The 22,229-nt window shown below is 35.8% G+C and overlaps 1 protein-coding gene across 2 annotated transcripts in view; it reads right to left on the bottom strand.

Moving 5' to 3' along the window:
• The window catches only part of ITPR2 (inositol 1,4,5-trisphosphate receptor type 2), a 506,436-nt gene that overhangs the window by 140,046 nt on the left and 344,161 nt on the right, over positions 1-22,229 (bottom strand). For both annotated transcript variants that reach the window (XR_004665727.3, XM_003828909.5), the window contains exons 40-45: positions 17,674-17,857; positions 16,712-16,968; positions 13,767-13,967; positions 11,224-11,334; positions 6,983-7,078; positions 5,367-5,489 (exon numbers count right to left, since the gene is read on the bottom strand). Coding sequence is in view for 1 of the 2 variants with exons in the window: in XM_003828909.5 (XP_003828957.3) it covers positions 5,367-5,489; positions 6,983-7,078; positions 11,224-11,334; positions 13,767-13,967; positions 16,712-16,968; positions 17,674-17,857 (972 nt within the window). In the remaining variant the exon portion in view is untranslated. The remainder of the gene's footprint in view (positions 1-5,366; positions 5,490-6,982; positions 7,079-11,223; positions 11,335-13,766; positions 13,968-16,711; positions 16,969-17,673; positions 17,858-22,229) is intronic.

Below are 22,229 nucleotides of genomic sequence, written 5' to 3'. Positions count from 1 at the left end.
TACTCTTCATTGCTCCCAGCCAGAATGCAAATTCCCTGAGAGCTGATCTGTTGCGGATCTTCTTTACCACTGCATTCCTAGTAGCTGGCACAGCGCTTGGCATCTAGTAAGCACTCAATGCATCTATGAAACTCAATGAAAGAAAGAACAAGAAATGTAAATCCTTTCCTCCACAGTGGTAAACTGATGGATCGAGGGCTGCATTCAGCTTGCTGCTGAGTTTTCTTTGGCCTGTTCAGTGTTTGTAAAAATCTTGAATGATCTGCCAACTTTTAAAAGTTAGGAGATTCCACATTTTCACAAAATTTCAAAATATAGGCTTCTTTTGAAATATTGGAAGAAGTGGAAATCCAGGGCCTGCAAGCCCAACTGGCAAGTCAGCGGAAGTGAGTAATGGCTCCCTGCTTTGGAAGAGGAACGTCAGACTGTCCCAACCTCACCAGCCCCTAGATCACTCATTCACATACCCCATCTGGCCTTGAAGATGGCTAGATTTTGGCCCTAATCTCTTCTACTAAAACTTTCTCTGTGACCCATGCTCTACAGCACCCTCCTATAATTCCTGCAAATCCTGCCCTCATGGATTGCTGTTACACTAAATTTTGGAATATGTCTTTACAGATGAAGCATCAGAACTTTTCTTCTTATTATTTTTGCATTATGACATGGAAAGATTATATAATTAGATACAAAAACTGAATTCATTATACACCAGAAGAAAATCTAGGTGGGTGTTTAAATGATCTCGAGGTGCTGAAAGAAAATTATTGTGAAAACATAAAAGCCAGTAAATCAATAAGAAATAAATATAACTAATATGACTGACAAAGAGTTATTATCCCTAATTAAACTTCATTAAAATGAACCTTATAAAATAAGAGACAAATACACTTTCAAGTAATTCACAGAAGAAATACAAATGACCAAAGAACATATTAAAAGATAGCCCATTTTACCAGTAATCCAAAAGATATAAATCAAAATGTGATTCTCCTTTCATCTATCATATGTTAATTCATTCAGCAAACATTGTTGTTCCAAATACTATCAGTTTGGCCAATATTTTTTTAAATGGTCATAATTTTAGGATTCAGTAAGACAAGCACCATCATAAACTGTGGAAAACAATTTTACAATATGCATCAGGAACCATAAAATAGTTACTACCCTGTGACCCAGTAATTAAACTTCTTGGAATTTATCCTAGAGAAATAATCAGTGTGGCAGACAAAGATTAATGTATGAGGATGTTAATCATAGCGTAATTTATCATATCAAGTACATTAGAAACCTAAATGTCTAACAATAAGGAGTGATTACATGAATCATGGTACATTCAAATGAAGAATAATTATGTAGACATTAAAATTATGTTTTCAAAGACCATTTAGTGATATGGGAAAATGCACACGAAAAATTTTCAAGCCTGCATTTTGAAAAGAATTAAATATAACCAATCAGAGTGACCCATTCTCTCTTGCCTTATGATCCAGGAGTTATTTTTGCTTCCTACAGCTTGCTATCTAATACTTCTCCCCAACCTGAAAAGCATATAACATTTCTCCATATGCTTCTTACTTCAGGTAGGCATTAAATGCAGGGTCTCAGACAGAGAAACAGAAATTGCTTCAGAAGAGAATGAAACAATATGGTTTAATATACATTGGACATGGTTTAATATATATTGGACATACACAAAGTACTGAACAGTGCTCTGGACTGTGTATAGTGACTGTCTCTACAGAAAGCAAGAAAAGAATATAAAAGACCAAGAGCAAAGCAGAGAGATGGGGCAGAGAGACATAAGGAAAACACGCAGAAGATAGAAAGTCAAAAAGTGCACATAGTTGGATTTTAAGGAAATTCTCTGCACAACACTATAGTATTAGAAGTTAAGAAATTCCCTTTTTGAGGTACTTATAGTTTTATGTAGATCAGACAAGACATTTACAAGAAGCATTATTTGTTTCTTGTAACACCAACCACAGGAAAGGCCAAAAGGGATGTCATGGCAGAAAAAGCAGAACTACCTTACTACCATGAAAAGAACAACAACAAAAATTGAAAGTCTGAGAGCACCAGAATAAACTGTCTGCACAAAAGATGATTATAGTAAAACAAAGAGGAAGTTGCATCTTGGTTTTGGAATTACTAAACTGTACAAAGCCAGAAACCAATTTGCACAGTCATTTGCCTGCAGGAGCCCAGTGACTGCATATCCACAATGAAAACAGTGGAAACTGGACTCTACCAAATTCCTATAGCACAGCCACATGGCCACTTCTGAAGCAGTGCTTACAACCAACCACTCCTTGTGAGTTTGTGGAGGACAATAGATTCATGAGGAACTTGGCAACAATCTTAGGGATTGGCCTCCTAAAAACCAAATATGACATCCTAGCCTAGAGAAAGCCAAGGAGTCACCTGCAGAAAGATCAGCAGAGCACAATGGTCTCTCTTCTGTGAGTGAAAGCTCATAATTTTTCATGAAAAATTGGTGATGGGGTTACCCCATAAAGAATACATTTATATGGTGGCAAGGAAATGACTCCTTGTGTCACTATAATAGAATAAGCGGACAATTGCTTAACTCTACACTGTCAGTTACATACAACTGGCCTACTTTTCTTCCACACCTATGCCCTCCTTGGGTTCTAAGAGGGACTCACGTGGACTCTTATTTAATATTTAATCTCTTACAGTGTAATCATGAGGCTTAAAGTATTCAGCAATTCAGAATCTCCTTTTCTCTTTACTCTCTTTTGTTTTGATGTTTGTTCTCTCTCTTCTCGAGGCTGCCTTTGTTTCTCTACTATACTGGACCTTCGTTGCTCTACAAATCATTGCTTTTCCAACATTTTGCTTCTGGGAAGTTTAAAAAAAAAACAACTTCGATATATCCACCCCAATCATTTTCACATCATTGATATCATTGATTTCTCTTCCTTTCAACAAGTTGTTTTAATGCCTTGTAACATTTTTTTTACTACTTCTAAATTTCCACTTTTTGGGCAATTCCACCATCATCTTTGCATATGTCTATTCTCCTCTTCAAGCGCTGTAATAAACTCAAATTCATTAAAATAATTGGCCTTTATTCCATCTTCAATTTGAATTTATTTCATATATAGGTTGCTTTATGTTTTCTATCATCTTTCCATCTCTAAGCACTGCTTGCATTCTTTACCCTCTTTGTCCATTCTTCTCAACATGTATCATCGTGTTTTTAAAAATTTGTATTCTGTACTCTGGTTTTTTTTTGTTTTTTGTTTGTTTGTTTGTTTTTTTTGAGACAGAGTCTTGCTCTATCGCCCAGGATGGAGTGCAGTGGAGTGATCTAGGCTCACTGCAACCTCCACCTTCCAGGTTCAAGTGATTCTCGTGCCTCAGCCTCCTAAGCAGCTTGGATTACAGTCATGCGCCACCACACCCAACTAATTTTTGTATTTTTAGTACAGATGAGGTTTCACCATATTAGCCAGGCTGGTCTTGAACTCCTGACTTCAAGTGATCCACCCACCTCAGCCTCCCAAAGTGTTGGGATTACAGGCGTGAGCCATTGCACCTGGCCTGTATCCTCTACTCTTATGCTTAGTCTGCTTCAAACTGAAGTTACCTAACATAAATCTTTTCTTTACCTTGATATTTTCACTGTTATCCCTAAGACACTGGTCATCTGAGATTGCTTTATTAAATTTCTTAATCGATGTCAGGTGGTTCATTCATTGTCTGCTGGCCAATCTGTCACTCTGCTGGCTCCAGGGCAAGCTTAGCTCGTCTGGTTGTTCATTCCCCACTCAACAGCTACACAGTCAGGTCTTACTCATGCAGCTGCTCACTCGTGCAAGAAGACAACCTCCCCCATACAAAGCAAGACTATCTTGCAGTCAAGAAAACAGAGGTGGCTCTACTTCCCTACTTGCTTCTTCTGAAACTTATTACTGCTCATTTTGACCTTGCCTTTTTGACCTTGCTTGTCTTCCTTGCCTTCTTCCCTCCACAGTGCTACAGCCTCTAAAGTAACTCCTTGACCCTGTACACATATGGGTCAGCATGTTTCTGTGTTCATTCTAGTAGCCAATATGATTTTAATTCTCAGCCTGGGATTTTTTCCTTTCTACTCACATTGAATCTCTAGCCATTCCTTTGTTAGCTTGACTCACTTTGTGTCACATGACTTCTCTTTCTCTCTAAAATGACACCTTTTCCACATCCTAAATCTCCACTTTCTGCTTCCTTCAACTTGTCCATCATCCTGGCTTTCAGTTGCTCAGCAGCTAAAATGCTCATCTGTCTAGCTATAAGTCATCTGCCCTTACCTCTTTCTGTCCTACATAGGTATTTTGATACACTATGAGAGACCTTAAAATCTTTTCAATGAGCCAGATATATTATAAAACAATAGTGGTGTCTTTTGTTAGTATCTTTTAGAATCTGACTCCTTCCTGGAAGGTTTTGTAAAAATTATAGTCAAGTTCACATATATTAGACAGTTATACAAAGGGTAGAAAAGGGCATAAGAAATGTCTAAAGAGCAACCTTAAAAATAAATCTTCCGAGAATCTGACTTTATATCTATCAATGTTTATTCAATCAACTGATAAAACATACAGGGAAACAGAAGGGAATGATTGCCAATGGGAGAAAATGACGAGAAAGAAAGATAGAGCAAGTCTCTAAAGTTAGAACTTCATTTTGTAAAAACAAAGGAGCTATCATAGACAAAATCAAATTGGCAAATGCACATTTAAAATGTTTAACTTCTAAACAAATTTGCATTCAAAGATGCCAATTAAAGTTGATCTTCATGTTAATTGTATTAAATTTATGAATAGTACTCATCAGGCACCTGTTTAAGTTGTAAAATGGAAACAGTTCCTTCAAAAGAATTTAAAGTTTAGCCTCACACTTCCAATCAGAGGCTGCCAGTTTATGGCTTCTACAGAAAGCATGTCAACCTACAATTCAAGGAGGCCAGAAACTACCTGCCGAATTTGTCCTGATTAGGACTGAATGCACCCCCTCACTTCACACTCTGTCTCCCCAGTAGCCTCTCTTCCCCTCTCCTTCAGGACCCTCATTTTTTGCCATGGTTTATCCATGGCTCAGGCTGACATGGGAATGTCTCCTCCCTTCTGGCCCAGTAGTTTTGGGTACCAAGCACTGTTTTCCTGAAGACTGTCCCTTAGCATACCTTGGGGTGCATAGTCAGGCATTCTGGGAGGCTGTTCCTCTCTTTAGCCCAAACCTAGGATGGTAAGTGCTGAATAAATGAAGGGACCAGAACTTGAAAATATGACAAGCCACGGATATAAAACACGATTGATAGGATGAGCAAAATAATGTAAAGATATAAAATGTGACACCTGATGGGCCAGAATATAGATATTGTGTCCAACATCTTTTGGAGAAACACCATCATCTCCACCCTCATCATCCCCATGGTCACATTCCAATCCTTGGTTATAGGCATTCTTCATCACATCCACCTATCCAAAAAAAAAAAACAAGATTGAAATGCCAGAAACAACATCTGCTTTATATTTTTATGAGATTTAATTAAAAATTGGGCAGCTTCATAAGCCTCAAAAGTATAAAAGGACTCTAAATGAAAATGGCCTTGGAAACCATCCTTATTTCAATGAACATGGAAGTATCTTCCTACAATATTCCCCTTTTCCTTGGAAATTTTTGTTTGATATTTGAATGTTGATAGTGCCGAAGTTCCCATGAATTAGGAGAATCGAGAACCCCAATAAACATCCATTATTTACTAAGTGCCCACTAAGTAACAGGCAGACATGGTGCTAGAAATCACCCTGGGAAGTGAGGACCCCAAAAGTAGATGGGAGAGAGTACCCTCAAGGAACTTACTGTCCAGTGGGAGAGTCAGCAAGCAAGGGGGCAAACACAGTGCGGTGCCATCGGTCCTAATCCAGGGCTATGTATGTTTCTGAGGAAGCGCAGAGCAGGGGCATATACTCAAGCAAGAGGTGGAGGGTGGGCCACAAGGAGGAAGGGGATGACAGAATAAAGGTGTTGTTCACAGAGGAACTAGTATTTTCAAAGGGCTATTGCACAGTGCCATTGTTGAATAAATATATGATTCACTGCCACTTTAACCATAGGATAGGAAATGTATTGGTCCTTGTAACTCACTGTTTGCAGATAGACATTACGCTCTCATTAAATATATATTAAATCAAACTTCACTTTATCTCTCTTTTTGTCTGCCCTCCTCGACTCCATTCTTTACTAATAAAGTGAGAGCAAAAGAGTGTTGTGCCAGACTTTCGTAGGAGTTGCCCATAGCACCAACAATGGCCCTGATGTGAGTGGGGCTTAATCATCAGGGCACTGAGCTATATTATGTGAGTACATTCTCAATGCTTTTGGAACCCAATGCTTTTAAAATACACCTGCATTATTTCATAATGTGCATGCCACGAGTGAGAAAGAAAAGATAACTTCTACAATAGGAAGACACACTAATGATCTCTGTGGAATCTCTACTAGAGTATGCACAGTTTCCTTGAGGCCAAGCATTGTACAACATATCACTGAGAAGAACAGCTACAAAAAATATTAATTTTATTTTTATTTTTCAGAAAGAAGTATAAATAAAATTTTTGAAGAGTACAAACATTTTTTTTACATCCCTTCTTCATATGCTCCAGTACACCATTAAACTAAAGCCAACTTTTTTCTGGCAATACACATTTGCATATAGTTTAGTATAGTGTGATAAGTTGGCTAAGAAAAGTGCTTAGAGTGGATAAAACTACTGAAGTCATAAGGCCCAAATCACACAGGCCTTTGTCACCACAGGGCCTTCTGAGGTATTGGTAATGGTAGGTCATGATGTTCCATTTGTCTTGGTAGAGCAATGAAAATCAATCGACTTTTTTTTCTGACATGCATTCTCTAAATTTTTTCCTTTTAGGCTACCCAATATTGACCAAGCTTTTAAACGTTTTCTTACCAGTTCTCTGGGTCTCATGTTAAAAAGAATTCTTTCTGCATTCTCACTGTCATGTCTGCTTTCCATAATGGCCAGCAAAAGTTTAGATGCATTGTTCTAGAGACACAGATTGAGTTAATGCGCATGCAAAGTCTATTTCATGGATTAACGATTTCTCTGCATTTGTTTTAATTGAGATTACTAGGACCTCTTTTTTAATCAAACAGAATTTAAAACTGCTAATTTCATTTGACTTGTTAACATTCTAAAATAGAACATCTTACTTCATTGTCAACACAAAATATAACTAATGAATCATGAGAGCTATGTTACAAGAGATATTTTAAATATTGGTGAAAAGGTACTTCAAATGCAAAAGTGACTTACTATATACCACACTAAAATATAATCATATTTTCCCTCACTGTTTCCTAAATAGGCATTTCATAATGATGTTTTAATAAAAAAAAGGTGAACAGGTATCAGTAACATATTTTACAGAAATGGTATACAATTTAAAGAATTTAGCACAATTGTTAAAATGAAATATTAATATATATTAGCAAATCGAAACCTAAAATAAATTTAAGCAATAATTAGAATTAATCTTAAAATTACAAATTCCATGTGTTAGAAATATAATATAAACTTATTGATAACGGCTTCCTAGTCTCACTATATGGCAGGTGATATGGAACTTTGTTTACCTTTGGGTTGTGAAAGAATATCTTCTATTTTTGCTTAACAGAGAATGAAAATAGCTAATGTTGTCTTTGAAGTGTTCTAATTTGTTTTATAAATATATTATCTCAACCATTTCTACATACAGATATCAAAAATATTTCTGATACAATTTATAATCCAAAATAGATACTCAGAGTTACAGAAAATCTTAGCCAAGAAAGCACAATATCCTAAACATTTTGAAAGATGTTACTTCATGCTGTGTTTTTAACAGTGCTGGCATAGAATTTTGGCAAATTGCAATATGAAATTAAATATCCAGAATTTATTTCTACAGTGTGCTTGTAATATTCATTTAGATAAAAATCTTAACCTCCACACACAATCTTTGATAGAAGTACAAAAGAATTGAAGTTAACATGGCTTTAAGATGCTTCTAAGTGACTCAAAGTTAACATAACATAGAATGAAAATTAAACTGAATTGTGTTTGGTCTAAATAAATAATGACCATGCAAATTTTGTTAAGGTTGTGCAAATTAATTCTCCTGGGTAGTTTTAACATCAAATTCTATCCAACTATTTTCCCCCAAGAAGTACAGCCTAAAGATCATCTTAAGTGACCAATAATAGTGACGATGATGAAGATGATGATTGACATTAATGTCACTGACTCATTATGAAAAGACTTCAGTATTTTGGAGGAAAGGGAGTATTATCTTTTTCTGCTCCATTTTCATTTTTTTGCAGACTTGAACCAATCCTAAAATCCACTTCGACAATCTAGTATCCCACATAAATAACATACCTAAAAGAGTAAGGTTCTAGGATTAGTGGAGAGCTTAAATCCTAGGAGTAATCTGAACAGACCTCCATGGAATTCAAAGCTAAAACCTTGGCAACACTGACAGTGCTATCTAATGAACCTACCCTCAGCAGGCCCAATACATGATAGCTTAAAAATACATCCAATTTCAGAATGCTATTGGCAATATGGTATTTTTTCTAGCCAATCTTCTTTTCTATATTATGTCAGAAGAATAGAAATCTTATAAACGGCCTAATGAAATATGAATTGAATTGATAGTATAAGAGTCTATATATACCACAAAATCAAATGAAATATCAGTGTTAGTGCAGGAGTTTCTTCTTAAAGAAGCCAGATTCTTTAAAAAAACAAAACAAAACAAATCTTTACCTATTTACAAATGAAGCACTTCATATTTACAGCTCAGTTTTGCAAATGAAAATAAAAAGTAAAGGACAACAAATATGAAAAAGTAATAGAATCTCATACTAAATGAGTACATAAAGCTAAGTATACTTAAAATTAGGGATGATTAAGCAATTAAATTCAGGAATGAATGACATAAAATAAAACCTTAATAATTTTTAATATGGTATCTTTTTAATGTTAAATATAATTTATTATTTAAAGTACCCTATGCATGGAAGTCCCTTAAATTTACTAATACATATTATGCTGTCTTACAAACATTGTTCTTATATTGGCCAATGTGTACAAACCCTCAAAGATTGTTTAGAAAACTACACACACCTCATTCACTAAGAAAAAAAAAAAAACTATACTTTAAATATTTCAAGCCAAATCTATATTTGGTATTTTGACTTATCCAACTGTCATATTTTTAAAAGGTAGCAATTGTACATACTAAAATCAATAAAAATTTAAATAATATATATTTTAAAAAGCATTTTCATTTGAATAGTTGATAATATCTTTGTGCTGTTAAGTGATGCCCTCTCACTTAATTTTTTTTACATAGGCTTTGATTTGTAAATAGTCTATATGCTTATACTTTATTTTAAATGGATGAGCCATTCAGTATTTCTGTCCATTAAGTTTAATTAATTACAAATGAAATTTAAAGGTATAGTCTTTAGACTAATGAAGGATTTTAAAAGCCAAAGATCAAGACCTCTCTATGTTGTTTCTTAATGAATTATGGTTAAATATGAATTTAAGATAAAAAAACAAAAATTTTTCTAATAACTTGAATTTAAGCTGACTATCTTACAGGCCTAGGCTGGTTTCATTAACTGAAACATGATGGTAATGAATCGAAGGGCACAAGTACATCTATGTAAGAATCGTCTATGCTAATCTATGAATAGAAAGAGCAGAAGCTTATACATATTACAACTGAAAACATGAAAAAATATAAACTAATCTCTTCTATTAAAGAAGCATTTAAGCTGGGTGTGGTGGCATGCACCTGTAATCCCAGCTTATCAGGAGGCAGATGCTGGAGGATCACATGGGCCCAGGAGTTCAATATCAGCCTGGGCAACATAGTGAGACCCTGACTCGAAAAAATAAAATAAAGATAAAGAAGCACATGCTTACTAAGAGCCTTTAGCACAATCTTCACGTAAACATATGTACTTTCCATTGTATTACCTAAACCTAAATTTAGAAACCGGATTAGAAAAATATCATTCCTATTCTTCTTGGCTATAAATTTACCCATACAAAGTTAAATTTAATTATACATTCTTAATAGTCTTGGATAGACAGGGCTTCGCAGAGAAATTGTAATTAAAGCCAGGATTATTTTTTCCTGTTTAACCCTAAACACAATAATGTGGTCTTTACTAGCTCATCTCAATTGAATATCATGCCTTAGTATTTGGGCTTTATATAATTTATTGTGTATATTAATTTGTGCTCCTGAGCTCTTATAAATGAAACTGCTCGGAGCTGTGCACAAGGCTTAAACTAAAGAAACCTCTTAAAGACAGTGTGGATATCACTGAAAGTATTTTGGGGAAAAACTAAATTCTAATGTAAAAGAGAACAACTTTTAGAAAGAAGAGAACCATAAAAATAAAATGCAGCACTCCTTTGACTTTGTCTAATTCCTTGTGTCTTTCTGGGTGGAATTCTGTAGTCAATGTGTTTTAAAAATACATCAGCACCTGTAGTCAATGTGTTTTAAAAATACATCAGCTTCTCCCTATAATGAAAAATATAAAATTAAAAACAAGGCCGGGTACGATGGCTCACACTTGTAATCCCAGCACTTTGGGAGGCCGAGGTGGGCAGATCACGAGGTCAGGAGTTCCAGACAAGCCTGGCCAACACAGTGAAACCCCGTCTCTACTAAAAATACAAAAATTAGCCGGGCATGGTGGTGGGCGCCTGTAATCCCAGCTACTCAGGAGGCTGAGGCAGGAGAATCGCTTGAACCTGGGAGGAGGAGGTTGCAGTGAGCCGAGATGGCGCCACTGCACTCCAGCTTGGGCAGCAGAGCTAGACTTCATCTCAAAAAGTAAAGTTAAAAAAAAAATAAAAAATAAAATAAAAATAAAAACAAAAGGGAAGTCATGAAACACAGTGGCTGCTTGGAAAACTTCCAGGAAAGGACCTTGCCATGGAATATTACCTCAAAGCTAACTTCACATTGCATCTGGAGTTTAGTAAGCATTGTACTTTCACTATCCCTTTCTGTCAATTGATTAGTTGAAAACATGATAATATGCTTTTGACAAGAGCTGCTTGAAGATTGTACTATAGAGACTGTAGCTTTTCTGGCCTGAACAGTGGATTCGCTCTACCTTTAGCTGGAGCACCAGGTCCATTCGGTATTTACCAAGAGGGTTTATGTCATTCAGAATCAAAGCAATGATGATATCAATCCCATTAGATTCATGTGTAGCAATACAGGTCTAGAAAACAAAATATTTGTAAAATATCATTTTATTCACAACAGAATAGCACTAGAACTAACAGGATATAAAACAACATAATCACCTTAATTTTTGATCTTTAAAAAATAGGTAAGATTTACCTTTGAGCATTTGACTTATTCTTTTGTATAGGGTCTGGCAATTAATTGATTAGTATTGATCAAATGGTTTTGTAGGCAGAACACTGAGCGAGACACTGCATGAAGCACATATCTTTTAAAATGAACTGTGTTTATAGAATTTCAGAGAATACTGGTTAAGTTAAATATCCTTTCATTCAATAAACTTTAATACACCAATCAACAGAGGAGATCTTTAAGGTCAGAATTTTAAGATCTGAATTATCCTCAATAAAAGAATTTTCCCATTTATTAAAGACGTGTGTCCCTCATACCTGAGATTTGTAGGCAAATTTTATGGTACCAATGAAGCATTTTAATTTCGTTGCTACTTAATGCTAAACTGATGACAAGAGATGCTGCTGTCCAAGCCAGGTGGAAGTGAAGACAAGTAATATGAGACTCTCCTGATGTTTGGGATGCTGTCAATAATGATGGCTGAAGGAAAAATTTACTGGATTTCTTAAACTTACATGAGGGAATCTTGATTGGGGAAAATTTATGAAACATCCTGTGAGATAAATATCCACATTTTGAAGGTTAAGATCGACCATGCTGGGGTTCTGAATTTAATTTTACAGGTCTTAAATCAGGAACTTGTGAGCCAGATTTGTAGGACTATGTGTTAACAATGTAGCACCTTGTCAAGAGGTATGAAAAACTGAAATCCTGGTGAGTTAAATGAGAAAGACCAAAATCAAGACAACTTCAAAATGACTGCTTTTTCAGCATGGGCCTTATTTCTCCCTTCATACAACGGAGTTTTTATTCCTCTGACACAGAGGAAAGGTGTTTTCTACCCATCTCCTACCTTTCCTGAGCTGCTTCTGCTCATTAAAATATTTCCCAAACTTAAAGAGAATCTTTTTGCAGATCATCTCCAGAATTTGCCAGCAATCTTTCCTCCCACACATTTTCAGAGCAATGGGGAATTATATGTGGGGTTCATGTTATTTGAAAATTAGCTTTTACTTTTAGAACTTATTTGGTTTTAGTAAATTACTTTCAAAGCTCTATTCCATTCTCTTATGAGACCAAAACTGGGGAACATTCTTACAAGCTTTCCCGGAAACAGCAGAAGAGACAAATGGTATAATTATTTTCTATTATAGATGTACAAGTTTTTATCAACAACAAAACCAAATCTCTGAATTTGTATGTTTTTCCTTAACTTTAAATCAACATTTAGGTTTTCTTGTATCATTGCTCTGGGAGACTGAAATATAACCCAGAAAAATGCAGGGAAAAATCCACAAACTCTTTCGGTATTTCATATGTACAGTACAGAAAGGGAAAATACCCCCATAACAAATTGTTTATGCCAAAACTGTTCTGTTTTCATTGTACACACCTATGCATGTACACATGTGTGTATAGATTCATAAATGTATGTGTGTGTGCATAGACACCGTGTGTATGTGTGCGTATCTCATGTAAACTGCACTTTTTCACAATTTTCTATGTCAATCGTTGATGTTTGCTCTCAATGACTTTTTTAATATTTATATCCAGAAATGTTTATGACTTGAAAACTCTGTCTTCTGGACTGATCCATGCTTACGATGGTAGCTCCATGATGCCTGAGAGGAGGTGAAACAGTCAACTGGCAAACTTTCAGGTGGCATCCCTTACCTTGATTGACCAAGTGTCCTGCCTTCTACTCCCACAATATATCCTTGATATCCCAGAAAACAAAATCAGAGACAAACATTCTGGAAAAGAGACTTGAAACTGTGCCCTCCAAAATGTAATATAGTCAAAAGAGCACTCGATTTAGACTCAGAATCAAAAGTCCTTAGTTGTAAGAATGGCTCTACAACTTATTGATTCTGTCACTCTGAAACTCTGGAAAGTCACCTAATCTTTGGGTTAGAACCTATTCATCAGCAAACTAGGAAAAATGATACCTATTCATAAGTTTATTGTGCATATAGAAGAAATAACATATACTACTCCTTGTAGGGATGCCAAAGGAGCCAAAGAAAGTTTATTCCACAAATCCTGGAAAAGTTCACTAAAGATGAAAACTGGGTGGTGGTCATGACACATATTTCACTTTTTTCAGTAAGTCGATTTTTATCTTGAACATTTTCATGGGACTTGTTTTTACAATGAAATTATATACAAATACAGCATAGTATTTCCTTGTCTATAATTCAGTCTTTGTATGTTTTATTAGGAAAGTAAAAATGTCTGGCAAAGCAAGAAGAAAGATCTTTCAACTGCACACAAAGATTGGCTCCTTCCCCAAATTAATCCCTTTACTAATTAGTCATGGATACTTCTGGTTACCTGATTTTCATGGCAAGGGCCCTGGCAATACTCAGTCAAGCTCTCCAGGGTCTGGTTGACCAGTGCTACATTCTTCTCATTGATGTAGAGACCCAACAGGCCCAGGCCACCGGTTGTACTTCCACAAATGCAGTCCAGAAACTGAAGGGTCTCACAGACTAGGTTGTAATTTGTTTTGTTGTTTTGATTCCTCAAGAAGTTCTGAAGGCAAAAGAAAATAAAATTGAAGGGTTACAAAAATTCACTGTGCTGATTGTTTGCTGTTCTTCCCATATGTGTGCTTTTCTAACTTTTCTTCATAAGAAAAGTATTCGCATTTATTAAAACTGTCCTCCATTTAAGGAGGGAGAAACGCCCTTAGGTTTTTCCCCAAGCATCTATATATATATATACACACACACATATATATGTATACATGCACATATATATGTGTGTATATACACATATATGTGTATATATGTATATACACATATACATTTAGGTATATGTATATACACATATACATTTAGGTATATGTATATGTATATACATACATATATATGTATGTATATGTATATACATACATATATATGTATGTATATGTATATACATACATATATGTGTATGTATATGTATATACATACATATATGTGTATGTATATGTATATACATACATATATGTGTATGTATATGTATATACATACATATATGTGTATGTATATGTATATACATACACATATATGTGTATGTATATGTATATACATACATATATGTGTATGTATATGTATATACATACACATATATGTGTATGTATATGTATATACATACATATATGTGTATGTATATGTATATACATACATATATGTGTATGTATATGTATATACATACATATATGTGTATGTATATGTATATACATACATATATGTGTATGTATATGTATATACATACATATATGTGTGTGTATATGTATATACACATATGTGTATGTATATGTATATACACATATGTGTATGTATATATGTATATACACATATATGTGTAAATATATATCAAGATAGTTCATAATAAACATTTCTCAGTGTCATTATCATCAAACTACACAGAGAGGGCAAGAGTAATGGGAAGTCGGAAAAAGAGAAAAAAAATAGGTAGAAAGAAGTTCAGTAGGGAGAGGAGCAAATTTTCAATTATAAACAATCTCATATGAACAGTGCAACTTCATTGTTCATTAATTATAAATGATATAATCATTATGAAGTGCAACTGGAAGTATCTATCAAAATTTTAAGTTAACATACAGCTCCACTTCTAAAAAAGTTTTTCTAGATGTATGTACATAAGTACACCAACAGGTTCCCTGCATACTGCTTGTTATACGAACACCAGAAACCATATCATACGTATGGTAATGTGACTGGCTTAATGAATAATAGTACATCCAAACATTAGAATACTGTAAAACTATAAAAATTAGGTACTTCAACATGTACCAATAAATATAACCTGGCAATAAGTAATTGACTAATAACCGATATTACTAAATGAAAAATGTAAGTTGAGGAATACCATAAAATACGATTTTTTTTTTCTTGAGATGGAGTCTCACTCTGTCACCCAGGCTGGAGTGCAGTGGCACCATCTCTGCTCACTGCAAGCTCCGCCTCCCGGGTTCATGCCATTCTCCTGCCTCAGCCTCCTGAGTAGCTGGGACTACAGGTGCCAGCCACCACGCCCAGCTAATTTTTTGTATTTTTTTTTAGTACAGACGGGGTTTCACTGTGTTAGCCAGGATGGTCTCGATCTCCTGACCTTGTGATCCGCCCATCTCGGCCTCCTAAAGTGCTGGGATTACAGGCGTGAGCCACTGTCCCCGGCCGGAATACCATAGAATATGATTTTTAAAAAATGTTTACCTGCACAGTTCAATATGCTTATGCATGCATAAAAATTTCTAGAAGAAAAAACCTGGGCCCTGACAATATTCAGTCAAGTTCTCTAGATTAATCACCTGTTAACAGTGGTTTTCTCTGGGGAGTAAACCTAGTAAAAGGGTAAGCAGGGAAGGAAACATGTTTTATATTTTAATTTAGTATTTATTTCTATTAATTTATTATTTAACGTGTTTATTTGAATTTATATCTACCATTTATTCTTCTTAAGACAATTTTAAAAGTAGTATTTTCTATACTGATCCCACACTCCTACCAGTAAACTGTTCAATCAGATACTATCTAATGTGTTATACACCCTATACATCTATTTCCTACACTGACAGACGAAATGGGTTAGGATAGGCCCATGGGCACTGATCCAGTATTGTCCCTCTGGAAGCAATGTTTCTGGCCTTGGCCTGCCTGTGTACAAACAATGCAAAAAAGAGGCCAAAATTCAAAAATTCATAGGCATTCCTAAGTTCATTTATCTAACAAAGGAAAATGCAGGAAAGAAGATATGACACTGACTACATTCATTTTTGAATGTATCCACCCTCACTCTGGTTAAAAACATCCTCTTCTATGTTAATTCTGTTTCAAATGAAGACATACAAATATACTCAGTACTCTCACTCAAGAAATATGAATTGGCTTGAAAATAATGAAAGCTCCTTAAGAATATAAAATCATGAAAGATATAGATGAGACAAATGTAATCTCTCTCAACAATATAACCTTACCAGAGAATACTAGGAAGACAGGATGCCCACTGAGGCTAAAAATATTTGAGGCTAAAAATATTGAGGAGGATGACACTGTATGAGCCTGATTTTTTTTTTCTTGCATAAAAGGATTTTCTTCTTCCTTTTCTTCACTGATACCAAAGTTTCTTCCCATTTCAGAAGAGCACTATTGCTTTTATTGATTATCTTTCTAAAATGCTCTCCGAAACTACTTGTTGGTTTTATTTGAATTTAATTACTGATAAACATAGGTTGTATTCTCAGCTTTCACACAAAACAGAACAAATACCTGCAATTCCCGGTTGTGATTCTCACACAGTAACTGAAGAAATCTCAGTATTGGCTGCATGATGGCAATTGCGGGACTCATTGTTACTTCCTCTGCGGATTTTTCCTCAGTGTTTCCCGCTTCTGGTCCTGTGCACATAATGTCTATTTCTGGATCCATTTCTCTTCTGTATACACAATATGCTTTGGATGTTGCTGAAGAAGCTTCTGTTAATTGCCCTTTCATTCCTTCTTTTAAATGTAGTGTTGAATCTCTTACTGAAAACAAAGCAGTACTTTTATATTTCTGAACCAATTTGCTTTTACTAATTAAAAAAACAAACAAACCAGGTACCCAAATTCTCTAACAATTGAATTAAAAATAATCTGACAAAAGGTGCAACAATTTCCAAAAAGGATTTGAGAGAGCACTTAAAAATTAAATCTGCAGTGGGTCATAAAAAAGATCTCAATGCTTAGCAAATTTTAAAAGGACTCATGTCTTTCTGATATATACATATATATATTCATGTATATGAGTTTCATATTCAAGGAGGTAAGAAAATGTGACAAACTTCAAAATGTTAATGTCTTTATGATTTGTATTTAATACATGGATGATTTTGTCATTCTGAATACCAAGAATCTTTCATTGGAGTTTGGTGTGGTAATTTCTGTTTTTAAAGTTTCATTTTCACGATCACTTAAAAGATTTGGGGCAGTTACTCTTTACCATGCATGCCACAATGAAATCAAACATCTTTCATGCCGTTGGTTGCTTTGCACTGATTATGTCTCATTTAAGTTTAGTCCTGCAGAGCCGTTTTAGGGTCAACCCATGACCAAAATTCTTTATGGATGATCAGAGCCACAGTGGGGATAATTAAACCAAGAGAAGAGAGACGAAAAATGTTAATGAGATTTAAACGCTATTCCCCTCTTTTCTCTCACTCTGTTCTCCCAAATACTCAAATACTTCTTTACCTCTCATTCGTGGACCAGATGTCATCAATTCATTGTCATCGTCCCTTTTTTTGTTACCTAAATCTATGGTATTAACTGTCACTGTTGATCTTATTTCTTTCTGAGCAGCCTTCATTCGATCATAGAGAACTTTAAAGAATTTTTCTGACTTTTTTTGTTCATGCAACTGCTGGTAGAAAGAATACTGCAAGAAAACATATTTTAAGACATCAATACCCAAGGGGAGACAAATAGTGTTTTTATGCTTGAACTAAACATAAGCATTATAGGCAAAAGCACACACTTAATGCACCACCCATTATTATTTCATAAATTGACAGCCTTTGCCAGTTTCTTGTACTATTTAATGTGTACTAATAATAGTTGGTATTTACTTAGCATTTTCCACTAAACTCCAACATATTTTCAGATGCTGTTTAATTTATCCTTACTGGTTATATATTTTTAAAAACTTACAGGGACATTGTAAGAAGTTGTATGGAAAGAATTCTTTGATTTTTATATTATTATAAAGTCATGCATTGATTCAACATGTATGTATTGAGTGCCTACTATGTGTCAAGCCCTCTGTTAATAGGGATAGAACAAAAATGGAAACCAACCACAATCCTTGTTCTCATGAGTTTGTAATCTAAAGTGGAAAATAGCCATCAATCCAAAGATGATCATCCTGTATAAACATGAGTTTATGGAAAGTTACAAAGGACTATTTTTCTCTTTATCTAAATTACAGCACATTTAATTTGCAAAGTGTTACCATGGTAGCCTCACTCATGGGATCTCACTGATAAACAGGTACCAACTTCTTTTGGTTCCTCATTAGCTACATTGCTTTGCATGGGGTCTCAGACAAATCCACCTTAAAATAAATATAGTCAATAATGATGTAGAAATGGTTCAGAAACAAAAGTATGATAAAATGTATCTTTGTAAGATGTGGAAATATTCAACCTTGGGAAGATTTACCCTAATTCTTGCCTGCTCAATGCCTTATGGAAGTGTCCAGGAGAAGCAGTAGGAGGTAGGAAAGATAACACATTCCAGAGAAGACAGAATTTGAAGTGGGTGGGGGAATTATAACTTATTACTACCAAGATTATGAGATAGATACAAGACAAACAAGATACATATCATTTGTAAATTAATAAAGATAATAACTCCCTAACTGTAGTGAATAAAAGAGTTATATAAGCTTGAGGAGAGATAGTATGAAGAAAACATAAGAAAAAATAATTTCCAGATCAAGCAGAACTGGCCCTACTCCAATATAAGAACATTTAAACAGCCAGTTTGGGGGAGTTTGCCCCAGGATATGCTTTCCTTTAGGAATTCCTGGAAACATGACCCACAGGTCTTGGGATCTGTAACTGAGACTCTAATGACATCAGGTCTTGAAATGGTTGCCTACCCTGCAATTTTCTCTGTGGGCAATGTATATACACAGAGTGTCTTATGAAGCCTTAGATGTCAGCTGCACACCTACAAGGGTAAGCTCCTACACAGAGGGCAAGCAACCCTCAAGAAAGAAGGCCAAAAAGTCACAGTAACCATAGCAACCACAGTAAAACAGTCAAGCTGGTTTTGTTAATTCAAACAACAAATGCAGCATCCACAGACCTCTACAATCCCATGAATTAAGCAGATGATAAAGCCCAAATCTTTTCAATATAAGGGGTTAGAAGGTGGAAGGAGTTTCCAGTATATTAATGAGGAGTTATGAGAACTTTGTGGCTCTATTAAAACAAAGTTTCATAATTTATGTAGTTCTTCCATATGTATTACTTCATAGATACTTTCAATTCAACAGTGTGATGAATAGAGTGCTCTTAGTTCCATTTTATAGATTCATAAAATGAGGTTTAGTAAAGATGAGTGACTTGCCCAATATTATATAACTAGTAAGGGGTAGAGCTAGGATTTAAATCTAGATTTTCTGACTCTAAATCACTAAATGTATAAAACAACCTCTTACGATCAAAATGCTAGATTATTTACATAGATAACACCTTTTAAGAACGAGGTATCTACAATGCTGAACAACACGATTTTAAAAAGGAAAAGTAGGTTTCATATATATTTATATAATCTCAACAAGTAGCATAAGTATTCCTTTCACTAAAGACATGATTTTTGCTTAGGAAACTACCTCCATTAGCTGCACAGAGTGTAAGGGGAAAGAAACTCCAAGTGTTTTGGAGCTAAGGGGGATGGATCAACAGATACGTGTGACAGGAGACTGGAAGAGGCAGAGAAGGGAAGGGAAGTGAGAATGGAGAAAGACAAGAGCATGATGCAGGGAGAATCCTCAAGTGAAATATCCTAGGGGTGAGGATGGAGATGGCTATTTCTAGAAAAGAGATGCTTATTGCATCTAAGAGCACAGAATCTGGAGCCAGACTGCATCGGTTTGAAACCTATCTCTATCTCTAACTAGCGATGTAAGCTTGGGTCTATCTCAGTTTCTTCTTCAGTAAGGTAGGATAACATACCACTTACCTCACAGGTTGTTTGAATATTAGCCAAGTTAATACATACAAATCACAAAGAACAGCGCCTTATATTTAGTAGGTATAATTTTTCTTATTGCTATCATTAGGTTCCATTTGAAATTGTAATATAAGTACCTCCTGTACCTTCTCCTTCAGTTGATCTTTAATAAAGTATAGAACATACACACATTCACTTAATGTAGTTAGAAAGGAAGAAATAAAGGAAGGGGCTGCAGTTCTCAGTATGACAGAAGCAGGGGTGTTAAGAATTTATGTGCTGAGAAAGCAAGACTTTTTTGGCTAAGGAGACAGTGAGAATGTAAAACCCCCATGGAACTGGCAAGTGTCTTGGGGAGGAGTGCGCTTTAGACTGCTATAGGGCAAGGAATAAGATTTGAGCTAATCTCAACTAGACCTCTTAGAGCCAGGAAAACATAGTTGCCATCTGGGTTATAAAATGTGAGACATCCGAGTAGAGGAAGGCTGGTCCTTATTGTCATAATCCATCTTAAAAGAAGGTTTTCATATATAAGAGTAATTTAATGCTGTTTCATCAAAAAATATTTGTTGAATGGCTATAAAGCACTGTAGACATAAAGAATAGGATATGATCCCCTATACTGAAGAAGTTGAAATTCAATTGGAGAGGCAGGGTATAATACAAATTACAACCAAACAAAGTAGCACATGCAAAATGCCAAGTGGTATTAAAGAAACAAGTGCATGGAAGCTGAGATAAGGGAATGGACACCAAATGTCCCAGACAGCTAGGAAAGACTTTGTGAAGAAGAAAGAATTTAATTAGGACCATTCATTCACAGATCCATTCACTTCTGCACATTGACTGAACCCCAAGATTGGTCCAGACACAAGGGGTACAAAGATGAATAAAACGTAGTTTCAACCTTTAAGGACTTATAATTTACTAGACGAAGCCTGATGCACACATGAAGAGGCAAAATAAAGCGGCAGAAATGGCCGGGCGCAGTGGCTCATGCCTGTAATCCCAGCACTTTGGGAGGCCGAGGCAGGTGGATCACCTGAGGTCAGGAGTTGGAGACCAGCCTGGCCACAGGATGAAACCCTGTCTCTACTAAAAGTACAAAAAATTAGTCAGGCATGGTAGTGGGTGCCTGTAATCCCAGCTACTCGGGAGGCTGAAGCAGGAGAATCACTTGAACCCAGGAGGCAGAAGTTGAAGTGAGCCGCTATCGCGCCATTGCACTCCAGCCTGGGTGACAAGAGTGAAACTCCATCTCAAAAACAAACAAACAAGCAAACAAAGTGGTAGAAATGTCATTAAAGACATCCACAGGTTATAACAGGGGCACATAGTAAGCAGTATTCAATTCTACCCAGTGAGATATGGAGCCTAGGCTTCTAGGAGAAATGTATTGAGTTGAATCCTCAAAGAGGAGAAAGCAGCATGAGAAATAACACAACGCATTTGAGGAATGGCAAAGAGCTAAGTGTAGCTGATGCATAAGAGGAAGGATGGAGGAGGCAAGAGGGTGGAAGAACAAGGGAAAGTTGGAAAATTTGAAGAGATCATGAAGTATCTTATGGACTATAGCAGGGAGTTTGTCTTTATAGGGCAGGTGACATATTTTAAGCAGAAGAATAGCATGTTTTTGGAAAGGCATCTTTGGCTGGGTGCAGTGGCTCACACCTGTAATCCCAGCACTTTGGGAGGCTGAGGCAGGCGGATCACGAGGTCAGGAGATCAAGACCATCCTGGCTAACACAGTGAAACCCCGTCTCTACTAAAAATACAAAAAATTAGCCGGGCGTGGTGGTGGGCACCTGTAGTCCCAGCTACTCGGGAGGCTGAGGAAGGAGAATGGCGTGAACCCGGGAGGCGGAGTTTGCAGTGAGCCGAGATTACACCACTGCACTCCAGCCTGGGCCACAGAGCAAGACTCCATCTCAAAAAAAAAAAAAAAAAGGCATCTTTGAAGGCAACACGGAGAATGATTTGGAGAAGGGCAAAACTGGAAGCAGGGACACCTCTTAGAAGACTACTTGTCACTGTCAAGGAAAAGATAAGGAGAATCTGTAGTGAGAGCT

This window comes from Pan paniscus, chromosome 10 (genome assembly GCF_029289425.2).
Source record: "Pan paniscus chromosome 10, NHGRI_mPanPan1-v2.0_pri, whole genome shotgun sequence".
Lineage (NCBI taxonomy): Eukaryota > Metazoa > Chordata > Mammalia > Primates > Hominidae > Pan > Pan paniscus.
The sequence above is the reverse complement of the archived record's forward strand: the minus strand, read 5'-3'. Positions and strand labels throughout refer to the sequence as shown.